At 37.6% G+C, this 23629-nt stretch overlaps 1 protein-coding gene across 1 annotated transcript in view; it reads right to left on the bottom strand.

Annotated features, from left to right (window-relative positions):
* Positions 1 to 2630: 2630 nt before the first annotated feature.
* COL4A3 (collagen type IV alpha 3 chain) overlaps positions 2631 to 23629 on the bottom strand; it is a 62444-nt gene continuing 41445 nt past the window's right edge. Inside the window, exons 30-53 of the mRNA XM_065640222.1 lie at positions 23290 to 23387; positions 21749 to 21899; positions 21504 to 21617; positions 20605 to 20772; positions 19347 to 19436; positions 18871 to 19005; positions 18066 to 18164; positions 16465 to 16554; positions 15959 to 16098; positions 14754 to 14880; positions 14380 to 14460; positions 13313 to 13411; positions 12264 to 12314; positions 11103 to 11288; positions 10415 to 10545; positions 9919 to 9991; positions 8521 to 8592; positions 8285 to 8404; positions 7135 to 7233; positions 6309 to 6521; positions 5629 to 5806; positions 4478 to 4592; positions 2981 to 3153; positions 2631 to 2715 (exon numbers count right to left, since the gene is read on the bottom strand). Coding sequence (XP_065496294.1) covers positions 2631 to 2715; positions 2981 to 3153; positions 4478 to 4592; positions 5629 to 5806; positions 6309 to 6521; positions 7135 to 7233; positions 8285 to 8404; positions 8521 to 8592; positions 9919 to 9991; positions 10415 to 10545; positions 11103 to 11288; positions 12264 to 12314; positions 13313 to 13411; positions 14380 to 14460; positions 14754 to 14880; positions 15959 to 16098; positions 16465 to 16554; positions 18066 to 18164; positions 18871 to 19005; positions 19347 to 19436; positions 20605 to 20772; positions 21504 to 21617; positions 21749 to 21899; positions 23290 to 23387 — 2888 coding nt within the window. The remainder of the gene's footprint in view (positions 2716 to 2980; positions 3154 to 4477; positions 4593 to 5628; positions 5807 to 6308; positions 6522 to 7134; positions 7234 to 8284; positions 8405 to 8520; positions 8593 to 9918; positions 9992 to 10414; positions 10546 to 11102; positions 11289 to 12263; positions 12315 to 13312; positions 13412 to 14379; positions 14461 to 14753; positions 14881 to 15958; positions 16099 to 16464; positions 16555 to 18065; positions 18165 to 18870; positions 19006 to 19346; positions 19437 to 20604; positions 20773 to 21503; positions 21618 to 21748; positions 21900 to 23289; positions 23388 to 23629) is intronic.

The raw sequence follows: 23629 nt of genomic DNA, 5'->3' as shown, positions 1-23629 counted from the left end.
TTCTTCCTTTCCCCCCTCCCCCCTCTATATTATTTGCTCATCATTTCTGATTTCTCATGCTTCCATTCTTCCGGTACAATATATTAACACCTTGCACCTCTTGAGCATTTTTCCAGTTAAGGCTCTCAAAGCATTTACAGACATGAGTTAACTAATCCTCACAACAATCATTAGCAGTAGGGAAATCAAATGATCTGCATCTGCAGAGAGAAGATAATATTTTTTTCAAGTTTTTCTTTGACTTTCAGTGTCCAGCTTGTATTATGCTGGGCTTGATGAATATTATGTATCCATGCAGTTGTGTTTCGTGGTTTTGAAAAGAAAGGCTGAGTTTGAACACTCAAAATCTAAAGCTATTTTTGAAAATCTTTAGTAACTTGTCGAAGGCCACACAATAAGTGAGCAGCGGAATCCAAAACTGGGAACAAGGCATCACTTGCAGTTATGTGCTATACTATGAGACATAACTCTTTGTGACTTACCTTTGGACTTGAAAACCACACTGCATTCCCTTCTCCTTACACATTATCCTCTACTGACCATTTCCAGCAGACTCCTACCTCAGGTACTTACATTCTACATTTTACTAGAAATTTTACATGAGGGTCTCCACAGTCATCAATTGTATACAGTATACAATGCTTTTGGGTGACTGCAATGAGCCTTAATGGAAAACAAACAAACAAACCAAAACCAAACCACAAAACCCCAACAACCTAACAAGCAATGCGTGTGGATTTTCTCCTTGAGTATTTAAAGCAAACTTCAGAGTTTATGGAAAAATCTAATATGTGATTGTTTTAAGGAAAACACGCCCTCATCCCCAAACCTGGTTCAAACAGAAGACTAAATATTAACTTGACATTAATATAATACCTTGTTATCAGTAGTGCATCTGCATAGAGTTTCTTCATAAAAACCTGCAAATTCACAATTATGCCTTGCAAACAGAAGTACTATGACTGTTCAGGCAAACAGTAGTACTATGACTGTTCAGGCAAACAGTAATTTTAAAATATCCATTCAGTTCATGTAAATGGTATCTTCATGTTAGCTCCATCGGAAGATACTGGCATGAAACACAGATGAAACTTTTTCTTAGTTAGGTTAACACTGAAAATTCAAACAGTCAGACAAACACAATGCAAGTATTTTAACAGAAACAATATAAAATTTTGCTGGCTTAGAAAAGATCCAAATGAGAAATCTTGGTTATTTCAATGAATTGCAAGACCCTACATTTAAAATTATGCATTTACAGAACTATTCAGATGAATTAGGCTTTCTTCTATAAAACTAAATACTGGAATTCTGATAGATTGTGCAAGTATTAAAAAATATTAACATTTTAAATGTTAATGTTACAATTTTAAATAGCCTTGCAAGTGCAATGTTATAAATATAAAAAAAAACCTCAGAGCTACAATTTTATATAAGTTATATGAGTAAATGAAAGTGCTTTTCAAGTATTTATGTTCATTTACAGTTGGATTCTCTTGTGTAAGTCAGTGCTCAGATGGTACAATTTAAATATCAGTCGTCTTAAAAAATTTTGGATGCATGCATTTAACTGGATGGAATAAATGGTTTCAATTGCAGAAATAGTGATAAATATTTAAATAAAGAATATAATTTGTGATAAATATTTAAATATGGAATATTATATAATGTGAATATATTTTTTGTTATCTATTCAAAATCAAATAGAAAGAGATCACATCCTGATGGGTGTGTGATAACCTGATAATGCCATGGGAGCCCTTGAGCCATATAATAATTTTTAATTCCATCCAAATACCAAATTATGATATACTAAGTAGTTTTTCTCCAGTAGATACAAAAACATGGGATCATAATAGAGGCCAAATCATGTCAACTTCTGAAAAATTTAAAGGATCTCATGATCTGTGTCAAAAGCCATGGAATCTACTGAAAACTTTCCAGGACTGTCTGTTAGTCAGCCCTTGGCCGTAGTCCCTCTGGAGAACACAGCCAGCGCCCATGCACGGCGCAGCTCCCTTTCTGGCTAGTCAAGAACCATTATTACTGCACTGATACAAAAAAGACTGTATTCCTGTTTGCCAGCCAGAGGAGGGGTGAGGTAAGCGGGGAGATACTTGTTTATTAGACAAGAAAAACAAAACAAAACAACCCTAAATTAATTGTTATGTATTTAAAAGTGCACTGAAGATATTTCCTATTTAACCCTATATCTCGTGCCAGATTTTCATCTTAAATTATATCCACTTTGAACACTGAACATATATAAGCTGATATTAGAGCATTTAGTTTGTCTTGCGGTTTGAAAAGCACATGACACAAGTCAGCATTAACATCTTTCATTAAACTTGTGGCGGTGCCACAGTTTTATCATGAAGATGCAGCTTAGAAATGACGCAGTTCAGCAGAAGTCCCACAGGCTGCCATTACAACCTTTCTCCAACAAAGTGCTTTGTCATTTGCCAAAGACAAAAGTCAAACTGTTGCCCTACCTCACCACAGTGCCGCACTGGCAATTTATAATTTCCTTTCCAGATGCAGTTGGACTTCAATAAATTATAGCTCTTCAGAGTTAGGCAAGTCTTTGTAATAGAAGCAGAGTTTCATGTTCCATCAAGAGTGGCCACTGTTTAGACTGGTCTCTTCATGCAGACCTGACAACGGCTGATGATATTCTCTAGTTCTCCTGCTTTCAAAGTCTGTGGCAGAGGTTTCCTAAAAGAAAGAAAACATACATTTATTTTTTTCTTTAAAAAACAGGGAGAGATGATGAAACTTTGGATTTGGAATTACTGACAACATTCAAATCCTTGGCTCACTTAAGGCACCTTTGTGCTACAGAAAGACTCTAATCCTGACAAAGGGGGATGTTTAAACTGTGGGGAATTACTAGGGGAACCCCCACATGTTATGCAGCTGTTATTGTCTCCCTGGGCCCTTGCAGCATGGATGTGATGCGTATGGATGCAGGAAAGTTTACCTGAACATTCTTCTTGGATTTAACGACGCCAACCAGAAGCTGTAGGAATTTGTGTAGTAGTTGCACGTCCCCCTGCCATGGCACTCTATGAATGGGATGGCTCGAAATTCTTCCAAACAAGATCCAGGAGATGCCAATGCTTGGCCAGAAGCTTCTGAGCCGGCACTTGTATACTGTAACCACCAACACATTTTTTATGAGAACTTGTCCATCAGCTTTTAGTAAACTGCAGGCAAAAAAAAAAAGTCTCTTTCTAAAACATACCATATGTTCTGTGGTATATTTTGGACAAAACAAAATGAACACAGATTAGTTTTATCAAACTTATAATGAAGCACAGAAGCCATATGAAAATTCAAGTACAGTTATGGCATTTAAGTCCCTGCAAAGGCCTTTTTCTGCTCCACGAAAAGGCATGAAACCAGTGCCAAGACTAGAAAGTAGCTGGCTTCTGTCCAGTTGAGGACTACAGTAACTGAATTACAAATTAGCCAAATCCCCTATTTGTGTGTTGATATTTTTTGATGCATTGATTGCTTCTCCAAAAAAAACCCAAAAAGCAAAGGCAGCATTTTTCTTCTCTGATGTTGGTAAGTGCTTGTAGAAATAGTTCTAAAATAATTTGTGACATTAGAAAATTGGCAAGAAAATACCATTTAAATTTGCTGATGTTGGAAACAAGCAAATTATGTTAATAACCAGATGCTGCAAAAGTTTATTCTTTTACAAGATTATTATTATTACTATTCAGGGCCAAATCCCAAAAGAGACAACAAATTTCACATTAGACCTAAAAGGACGTTACATAACGCAAAAAAAAAAAAAAAAAAAAAAAAAAAAGTTTTTAAATTCTGTCTTTTACCTTCATTTGCTAGCATCCCTATGACATCCCACAGGCATGGATAACAAAGATGAAGTGCGACATCCCCTAGTACAGATACACCTTTAATCCCTTAATCAGTTCTCACTTTGCAGACACATTATGAACTTTCTTCACTCATATCTCATTATGGCATGAAAATTGATGAGGCAGCCTTTTGTAGACAGTGTACTGCATTTATTTGTTTTTAGTTTTCTGTGGAGTACAGCCCCAAGATCTGATTTATAAAAGAACTGCCTGGCATGGAAGTGAGTCAGTTATTTCTGTGTATTTGTGTTCAGGGCCAGCTTAACCACTCCACTGCCCAAACCTGTTTCCTAGATCTTAAGCATGACACAGGAAAATGAGAGCCTGCAGTTATTTTTGTCAGACTAAAATCCTATGGTTCTCATTTCATCTTTTCCCCTTTTCCTCCTCCCACCTATTTTTGAGGACAGATCAGAATAGTTTTTCCTATGCTGCCAGCACTGAATAGGAGTTAATATTATTATGGTCTACTGTTTGGCAAGGGAAAAAAAAATAGCAATTATTAAGAGACAAATGAGCTATAAGAAGGTGAAACGGCCAATGAAAGTGAGAGGAGACAACATTGATATTTCAAGTCTTTAAATCCTTACCATAACAAAAGAAAAGCCCTTCCAGAGAGATATCCAGCCTTCTGGACATGCAGGAACTACAGCTGTTTGGCTATGAACTGCTATTACCATTGCAGCTCCTTCACAGACAACACACCTGTAAGAAGAAAGGCACATGAATTCAGTGCACATATGAGGGAAAACATGTTCGCAGACAAAAATTGTATCTTCTAGGATAGTAGCTACCTAATGGCAGGACTTACTATACATGTTACAATTCACACAGGTTTTCTCTGTTTAATGAGATAAGTAAATTGAAGGTAATCCAAATACCTTGCTTTGCAACTGCTTTGCAATCTTTACTTGTAACGCCAGACAAAAATTGGTATAAGATGGGAATTAGTTCTAGAAGATTTGAGCTTCCTAATTTTGCTTTTACTGAAGTAACAAGCTACAAGCTAAATTTTACCTTCATGTGCTCACTACTTTATGTTGTTATGGTTTAGATCAAAGTTTTGTACCTTTATTTGCTAAGACTAGAAAAAGTAATCTTTATTTCCTAAATGAAGAAACTATGAATCTGTGCTACTAGATTGCAAAAACTGGGTAGAGCAGGCTAGAAGACAGAGTGCAAAGCTTGTCTTTCCATCTTTGATTTTGCTAGTCTTGGTCTTTCATGCTTTTAGAGCTTTTCCTCTTAAGATGCTCTTCATCCTTCTCAGCTCTTCTAAAGCAACTGGAGAGGGCCACATTTTCACAAGGGTGTTTCATAGCAAAGAATCTTTAGCCTCAACTTACAATGTTCTTCACCAGCTACCATAAATGTATCACACATACTTGAAAGCAGAACTTGATTTGTACTGTATTCCAAATAACGAAGCTGTCTTTATTTCATTTCAGTCTGCCCCTGATATACGTAAAAATAGGTTTTTTAAAAAATATCACTGCAATCAGTAAGATTGTATGCCATCTTCTCATGTCAGCTATGCAGATCAAGCCTTGTGGTGGGACCCTTGTCTTAGAGTATCACTGAATATCTGACATATTCAGGTGAGTAATCAAAAATTAGGTGGTTAAAAACAGTGCTTGTACTGACTGAGATGGGCAGGTTGTTGCCTAAGATTTGCCATTCAAACAATTTATGATGCCTTTGTGATTCCAGGCCGGAAGAGCTAAAATTCTTATACTCTTACCTGCTTATATGGGGCTCTAGTGCCCTGCCAGAAATCGGTGCCATGTCTACTGGCATTACTGCTGCAGTTGACAGCCAGTATGAATAGTCATTGCGAGATGCAAAACTACAAACGTCATTGGTGCTACAGAATAAGAACGGCATGGTGGTAAACCTCTGCAGGCAGCTACCAGCTGTTCCTAAAAGACAAAAAGAGGAGAGGTAACTTGGTTACTTTAGTAACTATCAAAAGAGAAGTGTCTGTATGGTGGAATTATACAAAAGCAAAATGCGTATGGTATGTGTATATAAATATATGTATATAAAAATAAGGACTAAGAACAAAATATTTTAAAGTAATATATTATTGAATGGTGTTGGTCCTTGACACAGTGGTAGGAATTCAACTGTTTAAACAAAACCTCCTGGTGCCATTTTTGACAACCTAAAGCATCCCATTTTGTCTCCAAAAAGCAAGATTCTCTCTCAGATCCTGTGTTGTTACTGTCAGCCCTGTGCAGTTGTTGTGAACATTTTTCCTAGACATCTATCCTGAATTGACTCAGAGCAGCAGACCACTCTGGAGACTGACAGTTGAAACCAATGTTCATCTGGGACACTTGCTGAGAGTTTGGTTGCATGACAACTTCGCATCACTGGACTCTAAAGAAAATGATCGGAGAAGTATTACCAATACAGTACCAAGATCTTGTCCATGTGCTCGTTCATTTCCTTGTACAAAAAGCAGTGAATAGCCAACATAGATCTGCGACGTCCCTTGTGGGCACGAAGGAATCTTTGTAGATTGACTATGCCGGGTAAAGATAAAACCTCTTCTTGTTGGACCCGCACTGATAGTACCTGGTGATCCAGGTAACCCCTGTAGACCTGGAAAGCCAATCAGTCCAGGTAGCCCTGTGGAAGGGAAAGAAATATGAGTGCAAATATTACTGTTTTGTTTGAATTTTTACTTTATTTAAATTTTTGGAACCACTTGAAAACTAACAAAAACATTATCAATAAGGAGATGCAACTTGAAAATTAGTAGTATTTGTTGCTAGATGTATTAACACCTTCAGACCTAGCTCAGGTATGAGGTAAATTATATGTAAGTTACATGGCATAATTTCATGGAATAGTGAGAAATTTTAAAGAACCATGGCCATTTTTACCAGAAAAAAAGTTGTAAAGTAAAAACATTTTACGATGACTAAATAAAACTATTTAGTTCTATTTTGATGTCATAAAAAGGCACGCTGATACCTAGAGATTTCAAGTGGATAAATCAATGTGGTTAATAACAGAGGAGCACAGTCAAGGCATATTTTCGTAAATTATTATTTCAGTTGTGAACATGCGCCTGTTAAAAGTTAAGAATGTGCTTACGTATGCTTGTGGCCCTAACGCTACTGCAAACGTTACAACAATCTCAATACATGCAAGAGGAAGGATTCGCAGAAATCAGGAATACAAGTTTATCTGTAAATTCAGTAGCTGCAGTCAAACAGAGATGTTTGCTTTCCCATACCTCTTGGTCCTGGAAATCCCCTCTCTCCTTTTGGACCTGGCAGTCCTGGTTGACCTGGATGACCAAAATGTCCTGGTAGACCTTTTATTCCTTTAGGTCCTAAATCGTAATCAAGAAAAAACAAAATCATATAGCAGTAGTTATTCTAGATTTTAGTAACTGTTAATGAATGAAGTTAAAATCCCCATGTAAATGTACCTGTGTTAGAATAAAAACATCAGCATGAATTTACTAACTTTTGAAACTGTCTGTAGTGTTACTGTCACCGTATTTCCTATCAGGATGACTACAAGGAAATCTTGGATGTATTGCAGAAAAATATTTTTTCTCATAGGAAATGTTTACAAAAACCAAAGCAAATAGCTTTTTCTTTTAGCTTGTGTCATACAATAGAAATATTTCAAATATATAACAACAAGCCATAATCACCTCGTCACAGTTCGTAATTCCATAAATAATGTAGTTCCTTTGCAAAACAACTTTAATGGAAGTGTAGAAGAACAATTCTTTAGTGCCTGCTTTGTTATGCTGGAGGCAACCGTCATTCCTGAGTGGGACACACCTTCTGGCAAGCCTGTGGCCCCTGAGGAGCTCCTGTCCTGGAGTGGAAAGCTGTGGTACTGAGAGGGTGGCCAAGTACCCACTGTGCATCCACCTTATCCTACCTGCTCCTCACTTCCCCACTCCTCACAGCTGTGGCAGACTTCACTTCCAGTGCCAGTGGAGAAGTAGCCAGCCTCTCCTTTCCCTTCATACCCCCAGACTGTGACAGACACAATCACCTTGTAGCACATCTGGAGTACTTTTGTTACATGTGGTAATTCCCCCTCAAAATGACAAACATCCTGAGCATGGTTCTGGTTGTATGAAAATGGTGAATGTCTTATTCCAAGTTTACTTTTTATTCCTTTATTTTGCTCAGGCGTTTGTTGAGGGAGAAACTTACTGACTGTGAGGGTGGAAGGCAGATGGAATGGGCCAAGTTATAAATACAAGATTGTTAACAAGGTACAAAGAGCTATTTTTAAATACAGAGAGGTATTTTTAAAGACGCATCAATTTCCTATGCAGAAGCATGTTTTCCCACCAGACCAAAATGTTCCACTAAGCAACATACACAAACATGTACAAAGATAAAAACATAAACCACCTTGTATTCCAGGAATCCCTTGAATTCCTTGATCACCTGGTGGTCCTGGTATTCCTGGCAGTCCAGGAGGACCCTTGCTTCCTGGGATAGAGAATGTTCTCCCAGGGACCCCAGGTAGACCTAGCAGCAAAAATATAATGAAAAGCTATTGCTTTATATTAAAGGAAAGCAAACAAGCTACAAAGTAAACAAATCAACTTAAGTCAGCTGGTATTAGAATGAGAAGGGTTGGCTACCTTGCTGGCCCTTTGGTCCCCTTGGGCCTTCTGCACCTTGTGGTCCAGGGGGTCCTTGATCACCCTTTTCTCCTAAAAAGAGAAGATCGGAGATACATCTGTCTGGTTCACGATGTAAAAACAATTGTCAAAGTTTCAGAAGCTTATTTGAGAGTCCTGCATGATCCATGCAACCTTCCCAAGGAGTAACACAGCCTGTAGACTCATTTGAAATGCAAGTGTGGACTTCTACATCTCTCCTGTTACTGTATAATTTATAGGCCAAGTGCAGTCAGTTTAAAAGATGTTCATATAATGGCTAGTGCCATAAACCTAGCATAAAATCTCAACTTTAGACTATGTCCTTTTTATCTTTTATGCTTTTGACATGGAGTTTGCAGGCCAAGTGTGACCTTCAGTGATGCTGTGAAGTTCAACTCCCTTTACACTCTACTGTCAGTTGTGCTGATGGCTGTTAGGAGGGTTGTATAGTTTTTCAAGTATTTGAAACTTAATAAGCAATTCTTTTCACTGTGCAAAATACAAGGTTACATCCAGATTGCTCTCCACAGTTCTGCTGGAAATTAAAAAAAAAAAAAAAAGTATTTTTATCAAAGTCAGGAGATTTGACTGACTATGCCATGAAATAAGAGCTTTTTGCTTCAGAAAGTATAATTACTGTCTGTACTGTGACTTGTCAAATTAGAACAAATTTAAAATACAAAATAATTTGCATGGAACATAAACCAGTAGGTTAAACAGATATTGGCAATTCTGTATCACTGTAAATCATGTAATTGAAAAATGACAATATTGGAGCAATGCAGACCTCTAAGAGATTTAAATCACTAGAAAAATGGCTAAATTAAAAGAATTTTTAGCCAGCCACTGATCCAACTAACCTTCAGGAGTATGAAGTGAATGAAGCTAATGCATTTAATAGTTCATCTGCTGATAAGTTGGTACATTACATTATAATTGGGACTATTCTTACAGCAAACAGAGGACTCAGTGCTCTGTGTTGTAATTTTGACTAAATGCTCTTGAGTTCTATAGCTAAGAGGTTGCCAAAAAGTCACATCTAGCAGTGGTGTGGCATTTCTAATTAGCAGACTCAGTCCCAAAATCCTTACAGGTTATTAGTCACTAAGGAAAAACTTGTTTTGAATTTGCCTGGAATGGAGGACATTGAAGTTTCACCCCTTCCTCACTTTGACATCAGTTCGGACATATCCATAGCAACTAACTCAAAGAAAATGCTGCCTTAGCGCATGTTTTCATTTATAGCTGACTTACACCCTGCTCTTGATGGAGAAACCTCATGTCTTTAGGACCACATCTGGTACTATTACACACATGCTATTATAACACAACATGTAATGATTGTATTTGGCACACAAAAGTGTATGTAATAAATACCTTTTACACCTGGGAATCCACGAAATCCAGGGTCCCCTCTAGCACCAGGATAACCTGCTCGACCTTCTGTTCCCTGCAAACCAGGTAACACCAAAAATAAACAGGAAGCAGCATCTGCACACTATGAAGTACATTTTATTTTTTGTTCAGAATAGTCAAAGCACTATATTCACAGAATATGTTGTAACTAGAATAATCTGTTCCTTTTGTGAGCATGTTAGAAAGAGTCATATCATTGTTAATATTACTCTGTAATACAGAATGGTGAAGGAAATGACATGCTAGAAATTCACAATAATGTCTTTATGGTCCACTTAAGTCCAGAAAAACTGCTTTTCATATCCATTTCAATATCTTTCCTCTATTAAGTGTTTTTGGAGGATATGGAGATTTGTTGTTGTTATTGTTATTAAATTGTCCTGGCTGTTATTTTCAAGGCCATTCAAGAACAAAATTAACACTAGACTAAGAAACAAGCAATATTCCTTTCACTGACTTTCAGACCAGGAGGACCAGTGTCGCCGGTGGGGCCTGTTGGCCCTGGTATTCCATCTGCCCCTCTAACACCTTTGCTTCCTTTCATGCTGAGAGTGGGAAGACCAGGAGGCCCTGGAAAACCGGGAGCACCTGTACAGAAACAAAGTAAAGACTGCAAACAGAATTTCACATACATTACATGCAATGCAGTACAACATTCAAAAACTTTATAATGGTACTCATGTTTACTACCTCAGTGATTCCCAAGGAGATATACCCATTTAAAAAAAATCAACTCATTTTTCCTAGCCTGATAACTTAATCTGAGATCTGAGCAGAGTTCTTGCAGTACTCCATACCACTACCTTTTTTAAAATACCCTCCAGTTGTAGTTATGACTGTAATCACACTCATGCTATCTCACTTCTTTAAAGTTGGATCTCAACTGCCCTACAGACCACATGGGAAGAAAGCAAGAAAATGCAGTTGAGTGGACTGCAAAGCTTAGTGTTATTTCAATTTACATCATTCTATATAGACCATCATGGTGTTTGCAATGGTAACACTGCATTGACTGGTAAAGGAACTACCTGTTTAATTATGAAGCTCTCTCAGGGGAAGGCCCCTTTCAACCTTGAGTGCTGGACAGGCTGAGTTCTGCTTTCAAATATCAGTATGTCATTTCAAATAAATAAGGATAAACACACCTGGTCTTCCATCTGCACCAGGAAAACCTCTGTTCCCTTTTTGGCCAGTAATTGCCATGCCTGTTGTGCCTTGAAATCCAGGTAACCCCACTAAGCCAGGAGGTCCAATGGGTCCTTGATCACCCTGATGACCTTTCACACCAGGTGGCCCAGGAAAACCAGGCAGTCCCATGTCCCCTTTGATTCCTGCAAAGTATAAGTATTACATATGAGGAGAGCTGTCAAGGCAGTAAAATGGTATGACTACTTAGAATATGTGCATTTACTGTACCACGAAGGTGGAATTCAGCCTTTGTTTTTAGTACAGAGAAGTCTCCAAAGCCTCCTTGCTACTGTAGAGCAAAATAGTTGTGAGAAAACAGGACTCCCTGCAAGGCAGTGTACACACCACTCCTTTTTCTTTCTTAAACTCCGCTTCAGAGATTGCTCATACTAAGGAATAAACTTGAAAGGAAGGTATAAAGACCAGAACAGGGCTTATTTCTCAATGCATGAGTAGAAGAAATGCTGCTTTGAACATCAGAACTGGCAAGTCCTTTTAAACTAAATTCCAGCTAAAAGCATAAATATGAGTACAATAAAATAAGAGACTACTCTCAAAGGGTATTGTTCTAAGGTTGATCCTATGAGTACAAGATCTATATTTGGAGGGTATGAAGAGAGATCAGTGAGAACAGATCAGTGGATTTCTACTAGTACTAGAAATCCAACGCAAAACCTAAACAACGGGAAGAGTCTCCTCAGTCAACTGTTCATTAACATAAAAGGGGAGATGAAGAAAATGAAAATGCAATCCCTGTATCTTTCTCACAGAATGCTTAGTATTCATCATCATCATCTGTTTTTCATTAGAACGTACTCTGTTAATCAAATTATGTATCAAAATAAAATTTCAAAAGCTCTAGAATGTGTATATCACCTTCACAAAACCACAGAAGTTAGCTGCTTCATTTCCCTTTTACGATAGTCTTTGCAAGCAAGAACTCTTGACATTTAATATACAGCACCGAATAATTGATCAGAAGCACAGAATCACTCTTGGTTTCCTTTGACACTCTTAGTGCCATTTCAAGCATCCAAAACCAGGAGGCAACTTAAAGATGAGGATAATTATTCTGGTATTTAAAAATTAAGCTTTTGCTTTCTGAAAATACAACTCACCTCTACGACCAGGAATACCTTGAAGGCCAGGGATTCCTCTCCCTGGTGCTCCTATAAAATATTAGGTAACGTTATACTCAAAGTCCTGAATAACTGTTAGAAAACATCATAGTTGTCTAACACTTGACACATTTCTTCAGAATTCACTGAATCAAAGTGTAGATTTTAGTTATATGTAAAATATAATTTATTGGTTATTTCCATTTCTTCTATCCAGAAATACATATTAAATTTGTGAGTTTTTCTATATAGTAGGAACTCTTATTGATCAGTCATATTTGAGGTACATTCTACAATAATAAGCTTTGTCTTTTTTTTCAGAGGAATAATAAAAAAAACCACCAGAATAAAAATCTGCATTTAAGTTAGTTACTGAGAAAAATAAAAGAAGAAATGTAAATACCTAAACCAGAAAATATGTTAAGAGTGATTACTTCAGACTTAACATGAAAAAACTTACTATGAATGCCTTCTCAATATCCTCTTTATACTAATATGCAAAGAAATATTTTCTCTATGAAATATGAAAACACTTTCTGTCAGAATTCAGTGGAGGACTAAATCTATCTGTGGATGTTGATGACATCAGGAATGATATTTAAATGAAAGATTTTACAACCCAAGGGCCAGGTCACGGAAACCTTCACTATTTATGTAAGTAAACACTGTGATTCATTTTATCTTATCTGCACATAAGAGACAAGACTCCTTTAAAAGGACTTAGGTTCTTTTCATCTCTTTGAGATTAAGCACATAAGAACTGCTAACAGTAGTACTTTGGCTCTTGCAGACTTTAACATTTTTAGGGGAAGTTATAACAAATCACATGTGTAACAGAACAGTGACATATGCTTTTGGGTTCTTAACAGCATGTACAACAATTATATAGAAAAATCTGTGAATTCTGTAAAAATTAAAACCCTTATACTTATAAAGTTACCTTTGACTCCACGGATGCTCCTTATTAAGCCTTCCCAAATAGTCCTTGTCAGTTTAACTAGGTAAAAAAGCAATTGTAAAATAGAACAAAAATATTTCAGTGGTGTTACCTGGTTCTCCCTTTACTCCTGGGGGCCCAGGCATGCCATCCTGACCTTGAGTACCTCTTTCACCAACAAGCCCATTTTTTCCAGGGTCTCCAACAGCACCTGTGTATTGTAATGGACCACAATATCATTTTCACCTCTATTATTTTGCATTTCAAAGGGAGAAGATAAGAGTCCTCTCTATTAAAATTTAATTAGCTGAGCTACTTCAAAGACAGATGTAACCTGTGTTGGTATATAAACATTACTGAGCCCACCGGACTTCAATGGATTTGACACCCCCACAATTTTCACAGACAACTTTCTGTCTTTCAAAGACATTTTAGGACCCTGCCTTTGATTTAATCCACACTGGTGGGATTCCATACAGGCAGCGTGGTTTCTTCTCCCTGGCGTTATTACAAATTCAAGGTTTCTCTAAACGAAGAGTGGATTCTGATCTTTGCTAACTGCTGATAAGTCAGTGCAAGTTTACTGAATTCTACAAAACTACAACATCATAACTTTGGTGACAATCTCTGCATATAAAAGCATTCAGTGTTCTTTTTGGAGACAAAGACTGGCACTCACTTTAATAAAGTTTGCATTGGATACTCGTCTGTTGCTGCATATTTACACACTGCCCCTTACATAGTTTGAAAGATTGGATCTTTTCTGTTGTTTTAACAAAAAACTGCAACTCTGTCCCCTCTTTCCATTCAAATTCATTTTCTTCTTCTCCTCATTTAGCTACATCTTAGTTTATTATCCTACTTTAGGAGGTAGAACGAGCCTTTCTTACAGTTGTTTGGATATCATATCTTGAGACCTCTGGATGAAAGAAAAAAGCTTTACAATAGTGAAACAAAATTAAAACCTCTTGCCGCAGCTGAACTGATAACATTGGAAATACGCTGTTAAAGACCTTAGCTGGAACCAGAGAAGGTAAACAAAGCCTTGAACTAACATAAGCTGAGACTGCAACTACATCAGTTAAATTTTTAAAAGCTCAGAAGAACATCAACTGCCTCATTACAAAGAAAATAACAAACCAGGGGGCAGTGATTTGGGACAGATGCTGTATACCATACCAGGAGGGCCTGCAATGCCCTGTTGTCCTAGGCGGCCCTGCCGTCCTTTAACACCAGTATCTCCAGGAGGTCCAAGCTTCCCTGTAAGAAGAAAGAGTGTGGGAAAGGAGAAAAGGCATTCTCACTTGGCCCAGACTCAGTCTGAGAACTTTGATACCATTTCCACTTCGGACAGCTGCAAACGATCTCCAGGTGATGTAAGGTAGTCTGGCTGCACTGACTACAAAAGAGCTGTTTAGGTTTACAGCAGTTGAATATAAATGTGCCACTTCACAGGCACCCTGTGTAGTTTATTGAGAAATTATCTTCTAGAAGCGTGTCAACACCTCACCATCCCTCCGAAAACAAAACAAAACAAACCAAACCCCCCACACCTGGGATTCCTGCACTTCCAGTTTCCCCTCTGATGCCATGTGGTCCTGGTACTCCTTTATGTCCTGGATGACCTTGGGATCCTTTTTCTCCTTTGCTGCCCAAAACTCCTGGAAGCCCCAGATCTCCCTGAGAAATAGCAGTTGCACACAAACAGGTGAGAATCACTTTACATTAAATACATTACATTCCATATTTGAACAATAGAAAAATTTTACATCATTTTAAAGGTTGAGTAAGTATAATCATGGTTCCTTATGATTTTCAGACAAAACTTAAAGCAGACTAATATAAAGTCTTCTCATAATACCACTCATCCCTTAGACATAGCTAAGAAAAAAAGATTTCTCTAATCTGTACAAGCCAACTTCAGTCTTTAGAAGTTTTCACCTGCACATAGACTTCCCTTCAATTTTATTCTAACAGCTTCTCTTTTGATCCAAACATACATTCTTTACATAATATGCCGCTATACAAAATACTGAAATGCGTATTTTTTCCTTGAATTCCTACTGACTTTCATGACAGTAATCTCATTGTGGCCACCCAGCTAATACAGAAAATAAACAGATCATTTAGAGAAATTACAGGAGTTCTAGTACAGTTTACAGCCTAAACCACGTATTTAACATAATCTCATATGTAAAAAGACTCCCAGTTGTTCACACCCAAAATACGTGGAGTAAAATTGTACGCAATTTACCTAACTTAAAAGAAACCCTTTTTTTCTTAGCAATTTATATTACGCTCAGTAATACATATTGCTAAGAAAAAATCCAATTCATCTTGTGTAATTATATTACTACACTGTCAAAAAGCAACAGTACAATTTTAGATTACAAAACTTTCACATTTGCTACGACTATGTTTTTTCTGTACTTGTTCTAACGTACAAGTATTCCTCCTGCTGACCTTTTAAGTGCAAGTCTTTGGTCTTAATGGATTAGCAACTTTTACAGAAACAAAGTTATTTCCAGGATATTCCATCTTTACAAATAAGAAATTCTGGCACCAAGAGAAAAAAAGAAGTATAATCAACTCAAAAATCTCTCCTGAGTAATGACACAGTAAGATTTTCATATTTCTTATCATTAACAAATCATCTGCTTCTGCAAACTCTGCAGCTCTTGCTTACATGCTGTTCTGTTTCTACAGTCAAAGGTTCTGCTTATTGCCTAATATGACAATGTTTCTATTGCCTTTATACCTTTGGACCAGGTTCTCCTGGAGGCCCAGCAGATGGGTACCCAGGGTCTCCTTTGTCACCTGGAAAGCCACCATAGCCTGGTGGACCAGGGTCACCTGATGGTCCTGGAAAGCCTGAAGATCCTTTCTGTCCTTTTGGACCTGGAATAATACAGATACTCATACCTTTCTTAAAGGGATCATAATTGCATACCACACCTCATGTTTTGTGAACTACTGCTTGTATAGTCAGATATTCATTAATTTACACAGCCAGTGATTTTATTTCTAAACAATTTAAGAAAACCTTCTTACATGTAACAATATATACATTGAAGAAGTTTTATTTCATTTAGAGAAACGGAGAACTGCATTCTGCAAGTTAAGCAAATGCTGGGGTGGTGAGGTACTGCAAAGACTAAATCCCAGTACAAGTGTTGCGCAGTGCGCTTACAGTAACTGCTCAGATCTCTGCAAATGCTTCTATACAGCTCTATGAATTTGTAAAATGGCTTAATAGAAAATGACCTGGAATTCCCATGTCCCCTTTGTTTCCTGGTGCACCTGGGAACCCTTGTACTCCAGGAATCCCTGGCAGACCCATAAATCCTTTGACACCTGCAAAATGAAGAAATAAGAGTCATCTTCACATGTTTGCTTGTGGCTGGCTGGTAGAGCTGTCATGAATACAGAATCTTCTACCGCACACCTTGTCCTGGTATCTTATTATTTTATAAATCAACTTGCAGCCAAAGTATAATTCTTCCTCTTGTCCAAGACACAGGTAAAATTATCATTATTGTTGTCTGAAAGTCAAGGAAATAACAAGCATCTTACACATCAACATTAAAATGAAGGTTTGTGACCACAGCACTGAGGGGTGGCAACTGAAATACACTTTTGCAAATTTTGATCAAGATCATGAATTTATATTTACATACTGGACTCCCGTTGTCCCCCTGAGTTCAGTCTGGTTTCTGAGCATGTCACAGCCACATTATTACTTACTCATGCACTTTTCATGACTAGTATACTCGAGAGCTTTTTCTTATACGGCTTAGGCACGTTTCCCCCCAACTCACTTAGCTTAATTTAGCTAAATTAGCATTCAGCTTAATGACTAAAAGGTCTAGGTGCATCTAGAATGTCCAGATGCCTAAATTAAAGGGTCCTAGCAATGCCTGAACATTTAAGCAGTGAGGTTTTATTTTCTTCCATAAGAAGTTAAGGAGTAGTGCAGTATTTGCAGTTTTTCCTGTGATGTTACACTGCAATGACTACAAAGGATGTTAACGACAGAACGTAGCAGATGCTATAGCATATAGCATGGATAATTGCCACCATGAGAAGAGCCATTTTGATTACAAGTTTAAAATTATTTCTCATTGTCACCATTTTAATGTATCTAATGATAGTGTCATATGTTTTTTCTAGAAAGAGGTTCTCAAAGAACCAAAAATACAGAATACAGAGAAGTAAAGATGTCTCATTAGCATTAATTTGAAAAAAACAGATGCACTCACGGGTCAACAAGTATCACTATGGAATGGTGTTACGGTAATGGCAGAGCAAAACTTAGTGAAATGGCTTAGCTAGGTTTATAATTTATGCAGGTTCTGCTTTTCACTGAAGACCTGGTAACTTTCAAAATAAAAGCCAAACATGCAGGATTTGAAAAGGGAAATAGAATCAATCTGAAATTTAAAAAAGCTCCTGAGATATTTTTGTGCACAATTGTAATGTTCCTATTTTAGAATTGTTATTTTTTTTCATAATATTGGGAACTCAAACTTCTCTTCACTTTTATAAATACTACTTGTTATTCATTGGCCTCACCACCTTTTAGATTTTCAATTAATTATTCTTCAGGATTTAATATTATTTTATATTTATCACCCCAAACAATGATCTATATTTGGAAGGAAACAAAGAATCACCTACTCATAGCTGCTATGACTTCCAAATAGCAGCTTTTGAAATTGCTTAGTTTCAGAATTCTCAGAAAAGCTTCAGAGTTAATACAGAGACTGCAGTGCTGCTGCTGGAGCTGAATTTAAGTCCTGGTGTTGAGGTAATATTATCTCTACCCTCCGTGTGATACAGTAATTTTCAGTATACCAACTCCATACCTGGTAGACCAGGTATTCCTTCAGACCCATCAAGACCTGGGGGACCTTGCACACCAGCATCTCCTTTTTCTCCTCTTAGACCCATTCTTCCTTGGACTCCTAAAACAAAGTTTAATTTAAAAAAAAATTACAAAACATCTTATATTCTAAGTTTTTTGTAAAGTTTAAAGTTTTATAACTCTTAAAGCTAACAAAGCAGAAGTGGGGCATAGGATTTTCATTCTGTGAACACACACAAACAAGATGCAGGCTCCCAGTTAATGCCTCTCATATGGAGACAAGAGGAAGTTTCTCAAAGCTTCTGTAGGAAAATGTCTCCACAAAGAACCAGATAGCATTAGTTAAGTATGTACAACTCATACACATTCTATACTAATATTGCAAACAAAGGAATTATTCTGACAGTGAAGTATTTCTAAACAGACTCTATTTCTTTGCAATCCAACATTTAGTTGGTAAGCATGTCCATTTCTGTGCTCACGGGCTACTAAATGTGTAAAAACATGAATGTATAGCATATATGTATATAAGCATCTTAGTACTACTGACATATTATTACTGGTTTAACATTACAATGAGAGCTTTTTTTAAGGAATATGGACTTCTTAAAATGGAAATAAATAATCTGTGCAATGTACAACTATCTCATAATTAAAAAGACAGAGCATTCAACAATCATTATTTCAAAGCCATGTTAATATTGTCAGTAGTAGAGTGAGTTTCTTCTATGTTTTAGAGTCCACTGGAACTGCAACACAGATGACAACCCGAACTACTTCTGAATGACAGAACAATGAACATGTACCTTTTAAGCCTTGTTCTCCTTTATTCCCAATACCAACCAAGGTCTCAGATGGTCCAGGAAAACCTTTATCACCTTGCTCGCCTTTTGCTCCAAGAGATCCTTTTCTTCCCCTTAGTCCTGGGAAGCCAGAAGAACCTGCAAGAAAATGTAACGACATTTCCTGTTCTGAAGAAATCTGTTGAATAGATACAATAATCATTGGAACATGAATGGAAAAAAAGTAGAGTAAAAAAGCTCTCTGCTCTTTACTTAGCAAACTGCCAGCCACTTTGACAAATATCAGTGAAAGAGAAAAGGTGGCGATTCAAAACTGCTAGATAAAATAATGCTGTCATTCAGTCTGTGCCGCACATATCCACAAAGATTTACCAAGACTGAAATTCTGGTATGACATGTACTCAGGAGCGATAACATACATCAAGATGGATCACAAGAATACTTCAGCAATAATGAAGGCCAATACTATGGCCACTTGCCTCTGATACCCGGGCTGCCAGGTCTTCCAATCATGCCAGGGGGTCCAGGAAATCCTAACAGGCCCATTATACCTGGATCTCCCCTCGAGCCTGTGGAATTGAAGCAACAGGAACATATTTGTTAGTATTTGATCAGTGAAATAGAACACTACACTACACATGTGCCTGTTATAAATAAGTGTTTAATTGCTTGTGTTGTTTTTTTTTTTCTCCATTTCCACAACACTCTCAAAGCCAGTTTTGCTGTCTTTAAGCACACGAACAGGACTTACACATACAGTAAACCCCAAGCTACCTAGACTAGTAGCTGCAACAGCTTCTATCACTGACTGAATTAACTGTCAGTGAGGATAATGTATCTGAGATGTCCACACAAGGATGGAAGGATGTATGAGAAAGACATTCCTTTTGGCTCAGGAGCTGAAGCCCATCTGGGACATGACGGCTCCCCTCAGATGACATCAGAAGCCTAAGTTGGTGCAACTGAACAAGCGCTATGCATTTATCATTAGTTTTATAGGTTGTATCTATAAAGAGATACATACCATCTTCCCACCGTATAATGGAGGATTTGATAGTAATGAAAAACATTTATTAGAGATAAAAAGCATTTCATACCTGATTTCTTTCATTCTACAAATCAAATCTGAACATATTTCCGAAAAAAAAAAAAAAAACTACAGGGATTACCTACCTTACTTAAAGTTAGCTCTGGTTAATGTGACAGAATTTGATCGGACTCAACTCTGCCAGACATCAGATCCAAACTTGCTTTTTAAGAAAGAGATGATAGCATCAACAAGCTATCTGTTTCAAAAGGGATGCTAAGTAAGAACTACTAAACACTTTACACTTCCATTATGCTTTGGCGTTGCTTTGAATGTTAACTAGTTCATGTCCTACTGCAAGGACATTACCCTACAAAAACCAGTGCAAGGTAGCCTTCCGTTCTTAGAAGACTGTTACAGAAAATTCAGTACTGTGTCATGACAACTTCAAGATATGATCATAATTTAGGGAATGATGATTTATTTGTTTTCCATATAAATCTCAGTGATATATAAAAGCTGTTGATGGAAAAATACAGGGTGTTTCAAAAAGACGGACCCAGTTTCAAAGCAGAGAGATTTCAAATTGGGTCCATCTTTTTGAAACACCTTGTATTTCAGCATCTTCAATTTGGAAAAGCATGACTGACACCTTTTTGCAGAGACTAACTTAATTTCTCTCTCAAATCAAGTATTTGGGGAATCCTTACCTGGCACACCAGAGATTCCTGGCCTTCCAGACTGTCCCTTGGGACCAGGTAATCCTGTATTTCCCTGAAGACCTATTAATCCAGGTTCCCCAAGCTTTCCATAGATTCCCGGGATACTCAAGCCAGGAGGACCTAGTTTTCCTTTTGAACCTTGCAAACCTCTTCCTCCTAAGAAAAATGTATGAAAGTGTAGTATGGTACATTTGTCTGGAAAATTAACCTTTATCTCTATTTTGCCATTATGAGCATGACAGTCTTCCTGAACTCTGCCTGTTTGAGGGCTAAACATTCGACCTGTAACACCACGTGTTCAGGAAATCTTAAGAGAGCTATGCGTTGGGTGAGAGTAGACAATTCTTTTCTTTCTCAGAAAAAGAAGAAAAACCTACCAATTCTGCATTAATTCTCTAAAAAAAAAAAAAAAATTCCTTTTGAGATCATGTATAGCAGGAGGACTGTGCTGGGTACCCAAATGTGTTTCTCTTGGACAAAAATCAAACACAGTATATGCAGGTACTTTGGAAACCTAAACTGATTTTCTAACCTAGCTGAGCTCTTCCTCTGTTTTGTTTCTTTAACAATCATGTTGCAGCAAGGAATCCAAATTCAGCCCCATATAGGAGACATGACTGAAATATCCTCTTTCCCATGGAATTTGGGCCAGTTTGTGATTACTCTTTGCACTGTACAATGGAAGCTGAACCTCAGTCCATATTAATCAGTGCACGTGTTTCCTCCCATCTGCAGGAAGTGCATGTTTTAAACAGGCTCACATTTTCTGATATACTATCCTATAGCAAATATTCAGAAACAACTTCAGCTCCCTCAGGCCACTGCAAGGCCTAAGTAAAACCCAGACCAACCCAGCCAAGTGGCACGTTTGATTCAGAAGGCCCTACCTGGTGGGCCTGTAGCTCCCTGGCCACCTGGCAAACCTGGCAGGCCAATAAGACATTCAGCAGGTTTCCCTGGAAAACCTGGATCTCCAGGAACTCCAGGTGAGCCACGATCTCCTAAAAGAAAGGAGACTGGATTCACAATGATTTCAGTAGAAGTTTCAGGCTTTGAGTGAGCATTGTTTGACTTGGCTTCCTTTTTCTTAAAATAACTTGCTGTGCTCCTTGAGCTTGTTTGACAACAGTACCTCTCAGGCCATCATCACCATCATGTCCAGCATGCCCTGGTAGGCCTGGAAGTCCTGGAAATCCAATATCACCTTTTGAGCCAGGAACGCCACGATCTCCTGGTAAACCCAGTCTACCTGGCTCTCCAGGAATAACTGCGCCTGGGTCACCCTGCAACACAGAAAGAAATGTAAACAATCTACGTGTACTATGTCTTGCAAATCTGCCAAAATATTTTCTCTACTGTGTGATCAATTAACTTCTATATGGGCAATTTTCTCCATTCCTGGAGGATCTTTCATGTAATTTTTAATGGCTCCAATTCAGCAGACTGCTGGATGTTCCTTATTGACCAGCTGCAGGTTCCATACCAGAGAAGTAATTCATCTAGGCCGCTTCTGAATTCTGCCCCCTAACTCCACGAAATTGCTACTGAGCAATGCAAGGCACTTCCATCCATTTGGCCTTTACTGCATTGTGGTGCTGGCTGTAGCTGTGAAAAGCTTTGGACCTGCATCTGAAAATTTGGTTGAAGTTTGTGTAAATATAACTTTTCCTTTATTTTATATGACAGTCATATTTTTATAAAAATATTTATTTAAATAATCAAGGTCTCTTTATTTAAATAATCAGATATGTCTCAGAATACTCAAAGTCAGTTATTGGGGTTTTTAAATCATTCTTCTGAACATTGTTTTCCATGAAGACTGGTTTTATCACAAATGACCCAAGTCTATTCCCTGAATTTTTTTTTTTTTTTTGGCAGACTGAACTGCTGGTTGTTTCGAGTACTACCTTTGGGTACCAGCAAATCAATATGTTCACAAAGCAGGTCAGTAGAGCTGTCATACTAGTCACTGATGATATACTTGGACCACAAAGCCCACTCCACATCCAGCTGTTCTATGGCATCAAACACAGACTAAATAATAATTAAAAAAAACCAACAACATAATCCCAAACCCTACAATTTGTCTTGTCAAAAAACGCACACAAAAGAATGACATATGAGCACACAAAAAAGAAGTGTCGCTTTTTCAAAACATTTAGGTATTATTTTTTGTTCAAATTTGAATCCTGATTAGAGAGTAGTCAAGAACCCTACATTTACATATGCCATCAGTAGATTAGCTTCTGTTAATCAGTAAGAGTGGCAGCAGTACTACCTACAACTAACTTCCTTTATACTTGAATTCAACAGAGCACTTTCTTAAATTAAATGAATATTTACTAGTGACTGACTTCCATCAAATATGTGCTTAATTGCAATTTCTGAATACCCATCTTTTTCTAAGCTGTGGCCTTAATTTTCTGCTGTAACCTCTGCTCTGAAAACTGAACTACCAAACATCCTAAACACTTGGAGTTCTGAAATCCTGTATCTGAATTTAAAATTTTGGCTTGAGACCCTCTTTATATAAACAATTTAATTTCATAGTTTATGCATTGCTGGTCAGGAAATACAGGAGCTCCTATATTCTTCACACTTAATTTATTTGCTCAGCATCATATTTAATGAATGGGATCTACGGAAAAGTCTGTGCTGTATTTCTAACCAAACCTTTTCTCCTGATTGTCCTAGGTTTCCAGCTCGGCCTGGATCTCCAATCTTTCCTTCACAACCTGGTGGCCCTCTGCCTCCTGGAAGTCCTTTCTCTCCTGTAAAAGGAATTAAACGGCAGTACAGACACTACGGTTATCACTTTATTTTACAAATGGGCATTTGTATGGATGCAGTTATGAGCCTCTGACACTAAAGTAGCTTATTATGAGCTGAAGACAGCATCTCGATTTCGGAGTTGATGTGACACACTGCATCTTGTTCCTCATACACTCACTCAATGTTGGTTGTAACACTGCTTGGTTACTTGCTTCAAATCAGTTATTCGACATGGATTTTT

Source organism: Caloenas nicobarica, chromosome 8 (assembly GCF_036013445.1).
Source record: "Caloenas nicobarica isolate bCalNic1 chromosome 8, bCalNic1.hap1, whole genome shotgun sequence".
NCBI classification, from domain to species: domain Eukaryota; kingdom Metazoa; phylum Chordata; class Aves; order Columbiformes; family Columbidae; genus Caloenas; species Caloenas nicobarica.
The sequence above is the reverse complement of the archived record's forward strand: the minus strand, read 5'-3'. Positions and strand labels throughout refer to the sequence as shown.